Below are 9,792 nucleotides of genomic sequence, written 5' to 3' on the forward strand. Positions count from 1 at the left end.
TTCTCCAGTACTGCTTTTAGTTTTTGAACAAATGATTTTGTAACCTTAATGACATGTTTTAACAGACTTATTCTGGCAACTGTTACGTAAAAATATTTGTGCAGTGCTGTAGAGCAGAGTCCCCTGCCTGGGTTTCGCACCATATCCCTTCAGGTTTATGGAGGTGCTAAATCAGTAGAGTTTTAGCCATTGTCCCATAACTGCTGGAAATAGCAGGGAAATAGCACAAGCATTTCATGTGTAGTATGTGCTATCTCTACTTGTGCAGCCAGAAATTCTCAAAATTAGCAATCTGTTCTTTGAACAATCCCAAAGGACACCCCTTCACTTTCATATATTTTTAATGTATTTTCTCATTAAACCTTTCAGATATAGGACACTTGCAGTATGGTTTTGTCACGGATTTAGAAATGAAAATACGTGTCTCCAAAGTCCAGCTGGTAGCCTATAGCTATGTATAGTCTTTACATTTTTTTCTATGTATCAGTAAAGTTAAAATAACATACTTGAGATAGTGACAAATTCCAGGACACTTGCACATTTTGAATGCTTGTCACTTTCGGTAAAAGAGTTTAATACCTTTTTCTAAATCTGAGTTCAGATATTCCATAAGTAGCAACAGAGAGAACTCTGTGATGATACAAATGAAACATTTGGGTGCCCCTCTTATTAGACAATTAATCTTTGGGTTTATGAGTTTCAGAGTAAACAAATTTTTTCTCAGTGATCAAGATTATTTTTAAATGTTCCCAAGGTACCTCTACCCAGCTGTTTCTCTGCTCATGCTTTCCTTAATCATCATTTTAGCAAAGACAGCAAGAAACAGCTGTAACCAATGCATATCTCATTATCTTTTCCTTGGCAGGAGACGCATGCATCATATTTCGTATCTCCCACCCTTTGGTGAAATATATGAGCTATCTGTTATTTTTCATTCCTCTTGTATCTGACTTACATAAAATTGTTACTAAAGCTAAAGATTAAGCAATCTGAAAGAAGTGCAATAGAAATTTCTTCAAGAACATAAAGAACAACTCAGTAGACCAACAGTGGAACGTGGTCAGATTAATCTAAGATGAGCCTCAATCCAGCTGGATTCAGGGCCTGAACTGAATGAAGCGAGATGTGTCATACCAATGACTTTGTGAGGCATTGCAGTAGGACTTGAGGCTTATTTCATGCTAGCTACTGAATGCTCTTCTTTCTCTCCCTGCATTCAGCAAGGGCTACACAGACGTAGTGAGGATCCCCGAAGGGGCAACCCACATCAAAGTTCGGCAGTTCAAGACTAAGGACCAGAGCAGGTTCACTGCCTACCTGGCCCTGAAGAAGAAAAACGGTGAGTACCTTGTCAATGGGAAATACATGATCTCTACTTCAGAAACAATCATTGACATCAACGGGACTGTCATGAACTACAGCGGGTGGAGCCACAGGGACGATTTTTTGCACGCGATGGGACACTCTGCCACAAAGGAGATTCTCATTGTGCAGATACTGGCGACCGATCCAACGCAGCCCGTGGACGTCCGCTACAGCTTCTTTGTGCCAAAGAAACCCGGGCAAATGACTAACTCTGTCACCAGCAAAGTGACTCCGCAGCTCACGCAACCCCGCTGGGTTACGGGGCCGTGGCTCTCCTGTTCTCGAACGTGTGACACGGGATGGCACACCAGGACTGTCCAGTGCAAAGACGGGCATGGAAAACTAGCTAAGGGTTGTCTTCTCTCTCAGAGACCGTCAGCATTTAAACAGTGCTTGTTGAAAAAGTGTTAACCTGTGGTCGTGATCTTCTTTAAAAGAGGTTTGATTAAGCCATTGTTGACATACTGGTATTAGGTCTGCCCAGACAGAGCGAAGCAAAGGCTTCAATGTACTTACATACAGTCTCAAATTATGGGCAGAATCTGCCTATTTGGACCAAATGAAGATGTGCACTGCTTTAAGTAATAGTAGGGTGATCTTAATATGTCAAAAAAACTAAGCATTAAAGTTGTTACAAGCCCTCTGTGTCTGCAAAAATGTAAACTAAAATAATGCAAAAGAAGAAGAACTAGTGAATGGAGGAACCTGGGATATTTAAAGGTTACAGAATCATCTCCCCTTTTTCACCTACCTCTAATACAGTATGTCCTTAGAAAATGCCACATGTACCCATGATCCCACAGTAGCTTATTTTATACTGTTTTGTAAATATATTTCATTCAGTATGTCACTTTATATGACATGGTTCTATTAAAAAATGAAAAGACAAACTACATAAGCAAAGTGATTGACCAAAGTATATCTGTAGCCCTTTTGGACTTGGTCCGTTCTTCAAAAAGGGCCACAGATGTTTTACTGGAAAATGAAGAGCTTGCTGCTGGTTTTAAAAAGTAATACCTTTTGGTTTTGACAAAAGGAAATACATTTTCATGCTAGGAATTTCCTGACAGTATATCATTATTCTATGACAAGTACTGTGTATCCACCAAGAAATTCTCAGAAGGAGCGTTGCAGCAGCTTGCAGACCAGAACACCCCACGTGTACATTGCTCAAATACCAGGACCATCAGCAGCTCCTCACCATGTGTGTGTCAGGCATGCACAGAAGGAGGATTTGGCTGCTAGGAGGAATTTGTGTACACTGTGCTTGTAAACCTTTCACTTAGTTCCAGCTGTGCCACAGCTTGGGGTCCTTGTTGTCAGTTAACAATAGCTGCTAGCTGCTTCTTTCCATGAAACAAAGGCATACTGTATTTTGTAGAAACTAGTTAGAGAACCAAAAATTACAGGTAAGATAATCAAGTGTCTTCTAACTCAGATATTCTGAGGCTGTGTTCAGCTGCTTTCTCTGTTATTTTCTCTATGGCTTCCACCTTGAATCTAACAATGTGTAATGTACCTACATCTTTTCAAGAGGCTATAAAGGTCAAAAAAACACAGCAAGCAGTTAATATTTTATCACTGTTTTGTCCATCATGTCTAACTCTGGTATTCATCGTACCAGCAAAAGTTTGTAACTATTTGTCTTTTTTGATTGTTTTGTGTGTCTTTTGGGGTTTTTTAAATCTATAGAAGGCATTCATGTTTTGTATATCTACCACATTTGGGAGGAAGAGGGGTCACTAGGAAGTCAAACCACATCAGGATGTGGAGGACTTGTCCAATATCAATAAGACTGTTTCCACAGTACAGGCAGTAGCTGGTAATAGTTTTCATTGGCAGCAGTTCCTGAATCCCATTATTGTCTGGTAGAAGTTCTGTTACTGAGGATGGACATTTCACCTTATGCAGGTGAAGGCCTGATAGCAATCCTGTTAAAATTGCTTCCTCTTATATCAGCAGGCTTTGAATTAAGCCCTGAGATAACAGGTAGTGAAAGAAACAGTTAAAAAACACTGATGGAATTAGAATCCCATCTGTCTTTTATGCCTTTGTTCATCCACACAGGAGAGTCCAGGATCACAGGAGGATTTTCAGACAAGCCTCACAGCTGTGAGTCAGTGGTCCTCGAGCACCTCAGGCTTTTCTGAAAATCCCATGAAATCAGGAGGGAAAACTTGTTGGAGTGTGTAGCAAGAAGGGCAAGTCTGACTCCAGGCTGACACAAACATGTTTTTGCAACTGTGGCATGTTTGTATGAACTCTTAGAAATCATGTGATGATTTCAAAACAGCATAGAGTTGCTACATCCACAACTGTGAAACCTGGAGAAGTATCTATTTTTGTACCTTGTTCTAAATAAACAGTAACAGGGGCAGGGCCTCCTCCTCTGTTAAATGGATCACCAACAAATGTTACTAATCATCTTCAGCTTTCAAAACCGGTGTGGCCTTCTGTTTAGGAGTAGTCCCTATGCAAAATTGTGGGTCTTGAGGAAAACTCCCCATTTAATCTTGATCCCACCCTAAGAACTGAGAGGCTCTGAATATTTGCAGAGAGCCTTCTCTGCCTGTTAAAATAAGATCGCTTTGAAATGCCTTATTTTCCTTTCAGGTAATCAAATTTCTATACTTATCTATATATTACCCACGTTCTAGAGCCTCTCGAAAAAGTCAATAACAAATAGAAACCATCATGAGAGGAAAAATCAGGAGATTTAACGTGTCTCAGCACAGACTTAACATTTGTCTCAGCGTACAGCTGCTGCATTAAGTGGTATTTGTTTTTCCTACGTTTTTTCATAATAGACACAGAATGTACAAGTATTTGTGTTTTCATGATGGTGATAATTTATTATATATTCAAAAGGATGAGTAAAGCTTTTGGATGCTATTTAGGCTCCAGAAGAGTAATACCATATGCGGGTATAAATTTAAAGCTTCCTTAGATCAAGAGTATCTTTTCCACTGAAAGAGTTTATTTATATAAATATAAATAAGTATGAGAACAAACCACTATAGTGACTTTACCCTTTTCACCAGTGTAGCAATGAAGCATAGTATCATGAGCAAAGAGCAGTTGCCCTTCTATGGTGAGAGGGCAAGGGGACAGACCAAGGCAGGACCCTAAAAGTGTAAGATAAACTAGGTCAGCCTGCTGTAGTTAACACAGCCTGCTGTAGTTAACTGTTACTTTTTTAGGTGTTCTTGGTAGTCAGATTCCAATTCCAAACCTTCCTTCTGTCGGTCATGGCTGTCTCATGTAACTGATGAATGAAGAATTGGTGGAAGGTATCTGAGTTTGTCATGTCCACATCTGTTCCCAACTAAATTCTGTGTCACTCACTCTGTTACATCATTGTTTACATAGCTACCCAGTGTTGCCAAGCTGGAGTCATAAAATGCACCTAGGGGATAGAAACCCAGAGTTTTGCTCTTGGCATATTAAGGAACAGTCCTCAGTTAAATTCACACTGACTTTGGGACACACTTAGGGTGCCCTTAGGTGAATTTGGACCTCTAAGTTTTGGTGTTTTTTACAGCATCTACTTTTCAAATAAGAGATTCTCATTAGGAAAAAGCCTGTCAACTTTGGTTTGACTGTATACAAGAAATTAAATTTAGCTGCCCTCCTGTGGAAACAGTTTTATCACAAGGGGGAGAGGGAATAATCTTGTGGAATAATAACAGCTGTTTAAAAAAAGAAAAGGGCAACACAGCACTGAAAAAAATAAAGTAATTTATTGTTTTTACAACTGGTATGTGAATGGATGTAATGAATTTATTTATTCTTATTTAACAAAATACCAATTGTGCAAATTCTATATTTAAAATGTTTTGCTATCATCTCTGTCTCTCACTTTCTCGCTCTCTTTTAATTTATGCTTCAGATTTGTGTTGAAAGTATGCCTTGTGAGTTTACATAATATATGGCACTGGTTATTTTTTTTTTGTATGATTTTATTTAGAAAACTTTTTTCATGAAACAGGAGTATATGTGTATACATGTGTGCACACTGTATAGATGTATATTCTCTTTCTGCCACCATCTTTTACTTAGAGTAGGTTCTGGATTTGTAATTTTGTGACACCTTGTGCTAAAAGCTCCCTGTTACACTTACACTTCAAAAATCTCTCAACTAGAGAGTCATAAAGGTCTGTGGACTGAAAAAAACCCATAATGGCTCCTGAAGAAGTCAGACAACAGATTTGCTTCGCTTAGACATGTGCAATTTGTGCTGCACACCTCAGACTGACCACCGAGGCTGGTGCTTCCATTGAAGCAGGCACAGACTTTTAGTAACTGGGAGTCCTCTATATGTGAATGAAGTTCCTGAGTTGCCAGGGTGGCAAGTGAGTCTTCTCTCATGCAGCTTCTTACATTAAAGTGAAAACACTAAAGAGAAACTCTTGGGTACCTCTTTAAGAAATAGCTTAAACAATGTATGATTTGGTTTATGAAGCCTGAACCATTATAGAAGGTACTTTTCCAGTGTTTTCACTGTTTATATACATATATAAATATGTATATATGGCTATAAAAGTCAAAAGCCCAGTTTGGAATGCTTTTCAATATTTTACTTCATTGTATTCTAGCTCTTTGCACCACACCAGGAAAAGTTAGATACAAAAAAAGCTAGTAAAGCATGTTTCCATGAAAATAACAATATCTATTTTACTTCCACTTTTCCTCCAGTTCAACTACTTCAGAACTCAAGGGAACTAGTATCAGGTCCAGTGTTAGGGGAAAAATGTGATACAGACAAATGTACAGCTTTTCTGCAGTTTATTTAACAATACAAATGACTCCTGTAGCCACTTCACTGTAAAGGCAGTACTACAGATTGCTTATAAGCAATTTCAAGCTGCTGAAAGTCCCCTTGCCTACCAGTGCCCACATTCACTTAAGTTAAATTCCAGCTCGGCCTCTCTGCACAGCCCCTGCTGCCACCCAAGCACTACCAAGGACCCGGTGCCAGCCACGAGGCTTTAAATGAATTAGTGGTGGCCGGTGGGCGATGCTGCCTCACTCAAGACACAATCCAAAATGCCATGGAGTGGCTACTAGCTGGGTCCTTGATGATCTTCAGGGCAGGCTTTAAATAGGATTTCTAGGGATGGCTCATTAACAATTGTGGGCTTTCAGCAATATGTTTAGGTGAATGATTTTCCTCATGCCAATGAATGCCAGGGTGTTCTTTGTCACTGAGGGAGATGGAGCCTATGACAAGAGGCAAAATTGGATTCTCTGAGCATGGGCTGCAATTTTCAGGAAAAAGGTTGCTTGGTTTGGAGGGGTTTGTTCCTTCTTTTAATTAAGTGATTAATTTTTATAGAGCTGCCAGAGTACATCATTGCATTCATACTTGTTATTTGCAACATTTTCAAGAGGGTTTTTTCTGTGGGTACGCTGATACTAACTTGTATGGTAAAGCTAATTCAACATCCTTGCTTTAAATAACATTGCAAATGCAGGTATTTCTGGTTTATCAGGTGTACCAGTAGTGACTCTTAATGTAAGGGAAACTAGGTCCTCAGCTGGGACCCCAGAAGGTGGCTTTGAGCCTTAGAAGATTTTATCACAAGTGCAAATTTTCAGTAACAGAGTGCAAAATTTGAAATGCCCAAACGCAGGTGAGTGGTGTAGGAACTTCTCTCCAGACACATCACACCAAGCACCCCAGTACTACCCTGATGCTCTGCACACTGCAGACTTTTACAATTTGAAGACAAAACCCACAGCGTCGTTCGCTCTGGATGTTGTCTGTGGGGGGCTCATGGTCACTGTAAGGACAGTAAAATCATCTCCACACACATCAGCCTGGCTTGGTCCGTGTTGAAACTCATACATGGGCACATGTAGGGCTTCCCCGTGGCTAAATGCAAAGTGCATAGTTTTTGTGTGTGCATGTGCATGCTTGTGTATATATAAACATGTACATGTACATACATACAGAAGCAAGTTTTCGGGGTCTCCATTACTCCCACTCACAGGGGGAAAAAGTTACACTGGGTTTAGTTATATCTGTGTAAATTTAGAGTAACTTCATTACATCATTTGGCTTTGCAGGAGGTGCTTCAGACTTATACCACTGTAAGTGACAGCATAACTTTAATTTATAGTAACTGGTTTACACTATTTATCATATGAACTGTGAAATCTTCAAATAGTTTATCATATGAAACATAGTGACAGTCAAGTATAAGTGCATTGTTAAAATCCCACCAGATACAGGAAATAATACGCTGAATTCAAGTTGGAGACAGTGTATACTCCTGTACAGCAGTAAACCCCTTTAACCTCTATAGCCAGGTCATCTGCCCAGCACCAGATAAGATAAAATGAACGAGGTATTGTAGGAAGGACTAAGGGGAAAGCACAATGTTTGGTTTTGCTTAGTTTACTTCACGTGCCTCTTTATACACTGTTGGTGTCAGCATATTCTGGGAAGTGTCACTTTGTGCATTACAGATAACTTGGCTGAAATACCAGAACCCTTTGTAAAAACAAGATGTGTCACAAAACTCTTTTTTCATCCTAGTATGTGTCCAACCGAAGAGTTAACATTTTTAGAGCACTACTATGTCAGCCAGTTTACATCCTAAAAATATGTTATGCAATATAAAGATTCATTTGAACTGAATTGTACAAGGTCTACACTGTACTATGACACATTGAAGGCCAATATTTTGTTTTGTGAACTATTACATATGTATAATTTACCAGTTGTAATCTTGAAACATTTGATTCTGTGATTTCAGTAAAGGTAATAAATACAAACTGTATCATAGGTCCAAAATATTTGTTTATATGGTATATTCGGGGCAACTGTTTGCTGTTTGTGCCCCACTACAGACAGAAGAGCATAAGGAGCTGATTTCTACATTAAGGCATAAATATCCTTTCTCTGTGTAAACACTGCACTTTAGTTGTGGTTGGGTGGAGTTCCAGCAAAATGTTTTGGGGAGTCAGGACACATAACAGGAAAGGGCAGAAGGGGGCATTCGGTGCCCTTCCAGAGCCTCAGACAAAGATCCCTATTACAAAGATTTACTCTTCCAATAGAACCATATTATTATACCTTATATTTCATTTTTCACACTGATTTCTTGCTTATCCTTTCACATTGCACAACGTTAAGTTGGAGTTTTTCTTGTTCCCAGAAATTATGCTTTCCAAAGAGGTGTTCTTCCCCAAAGTAAAAGCAAACTCATCCTGTCTAAATCTTACTCCATGTGCATGTCTAATTTATTGATTGCTGGTGTTTTTTACGATTTTTTGATTTTGTTTTTTATTAATTTGGAGGTTTTGCTTTTATTTTGTTTTACAAACTGTGAATGAAATTGGTTCTTATTTGCAGAAACAGTTTTATACATGCCAAGAATAGCTTTTCTTCCTAGGCTGTTCAGACAAAGGTAGTGAAGCTTTACAGAGCCATCAGTACCTATAGAGGGGCCCAAGGTCTTCAGAAAAAATTGGCTAATAAATCTGCTTGAAGAGAGTTGTTCTACTAGTGCTTGATATATGCACAATATTTCATACTTTTAATATTACTACTGTATATATAGAGAAATACACATATATAAAGATATTTTAGAAAATCTTGCTTATACATTTACACTAGATGGTTATAAGGCTGGTCACTGCCCATCAAGCCGACACCAGTCAACACCAGTGAAGGGTGCAGTGAAAAACCTGTGCTAGAAGGCAGTTTTGGCACTTACCCTGCCTAAATGTTTCAGGGAGATAGATCATCTGCTACAGTCTTCAGTAAAAGTTGGCTAACAGGTTTTCACCCCTCCCTGCATCTTTCCTCAGCCAGGGTCCTAGAGCAGTGCAAAACCTCCTCTACCACCTTGTCTCCTCCTGCCCACCTGCAGGTAGAAATACCAGATATGCAAACTAAGCCACAGCTTTACCCTCTACTTTCATTTTGCCTCCTACAGAACTCTGCAAGTGTTACCATCTCAGAGATAAGTCAGCACCTCCTCCATATCTCTCTCTGCATGGCAAGCTGCAGTGTCACCAAGTGATTATAGCAGGTCCTATCTCCCCAAAATTCCATTTTTATTTTCCATTTTAAGAGTTTGCAGTAGCTCAGAGAAAGCGATTACTGGGAACCGAAATCCATTCATATACAAATCAAATAAAGCAGACACAGCAGTATAGACTTTCTCAAATGTCCAACGCTGCCATAATCCCATTATTCTGCAGAGACTGTTCTGTATCAGGAAGATGAACTCATTCTCTCTTAATGCATTTTCCATCTCTTCATAATGTGACATTTCACCTCTTCGGAAACTATCCATAATTACATGTGAGGAGGGAGACTTCTATTCCCAAGATTCTGAACTTGCAGACCCAAATCTCATTTTTAGGTGGGGATGCAAGATGGATTTGATCCAATTTCAGTCTTCTAGCCAAACT

At 39.3% G+C, this 9,792-nt stretch overlaps 1 protein-coding gene across 1 annotated transcript in view; it reads left to right on the forward strand.

The window, feature by feature from the left end:
* The window catches only part of ADAMTS5 (ADAM metallopeptidase with thrombospondin type 1 motif 5), a 48,617-nt gene extending 39,096 nt beyond the window's left edge, over positions 1-9,521 (forward strand). Inside the window, exon 8 of the mRNA XM_051779754.1 lies at positions 1,221-9,521. Coding sequence (XP_051635714.1) covers positions 1,221-1,776 — 556 coding nt within the window. The 3' untranslated portion in view covers positions 1,777-9,521. The remainder of the gene's footprint in view (positions 1-1,220) is intronic.
* The last annotated feature ends 271 nt before the right edge of the window (positions 9,522-9,792 follow it).

Source organism: Manacus candei, unplaced genomic scaffold (assembly GCF_025592945.1).
Source record: "Manacus candei isolate 608988 ecotype Guabito, Panama unplaced genomic scaffold, ASM2559294v1 h1tg000014l, whole genome shotgun sequence".
NCBI classification, from domain to species: Eukaryota; Metazoa; Chordata; class Aves; order Passeriformes; family Pipridae; genus Manacus; species Manacus candei.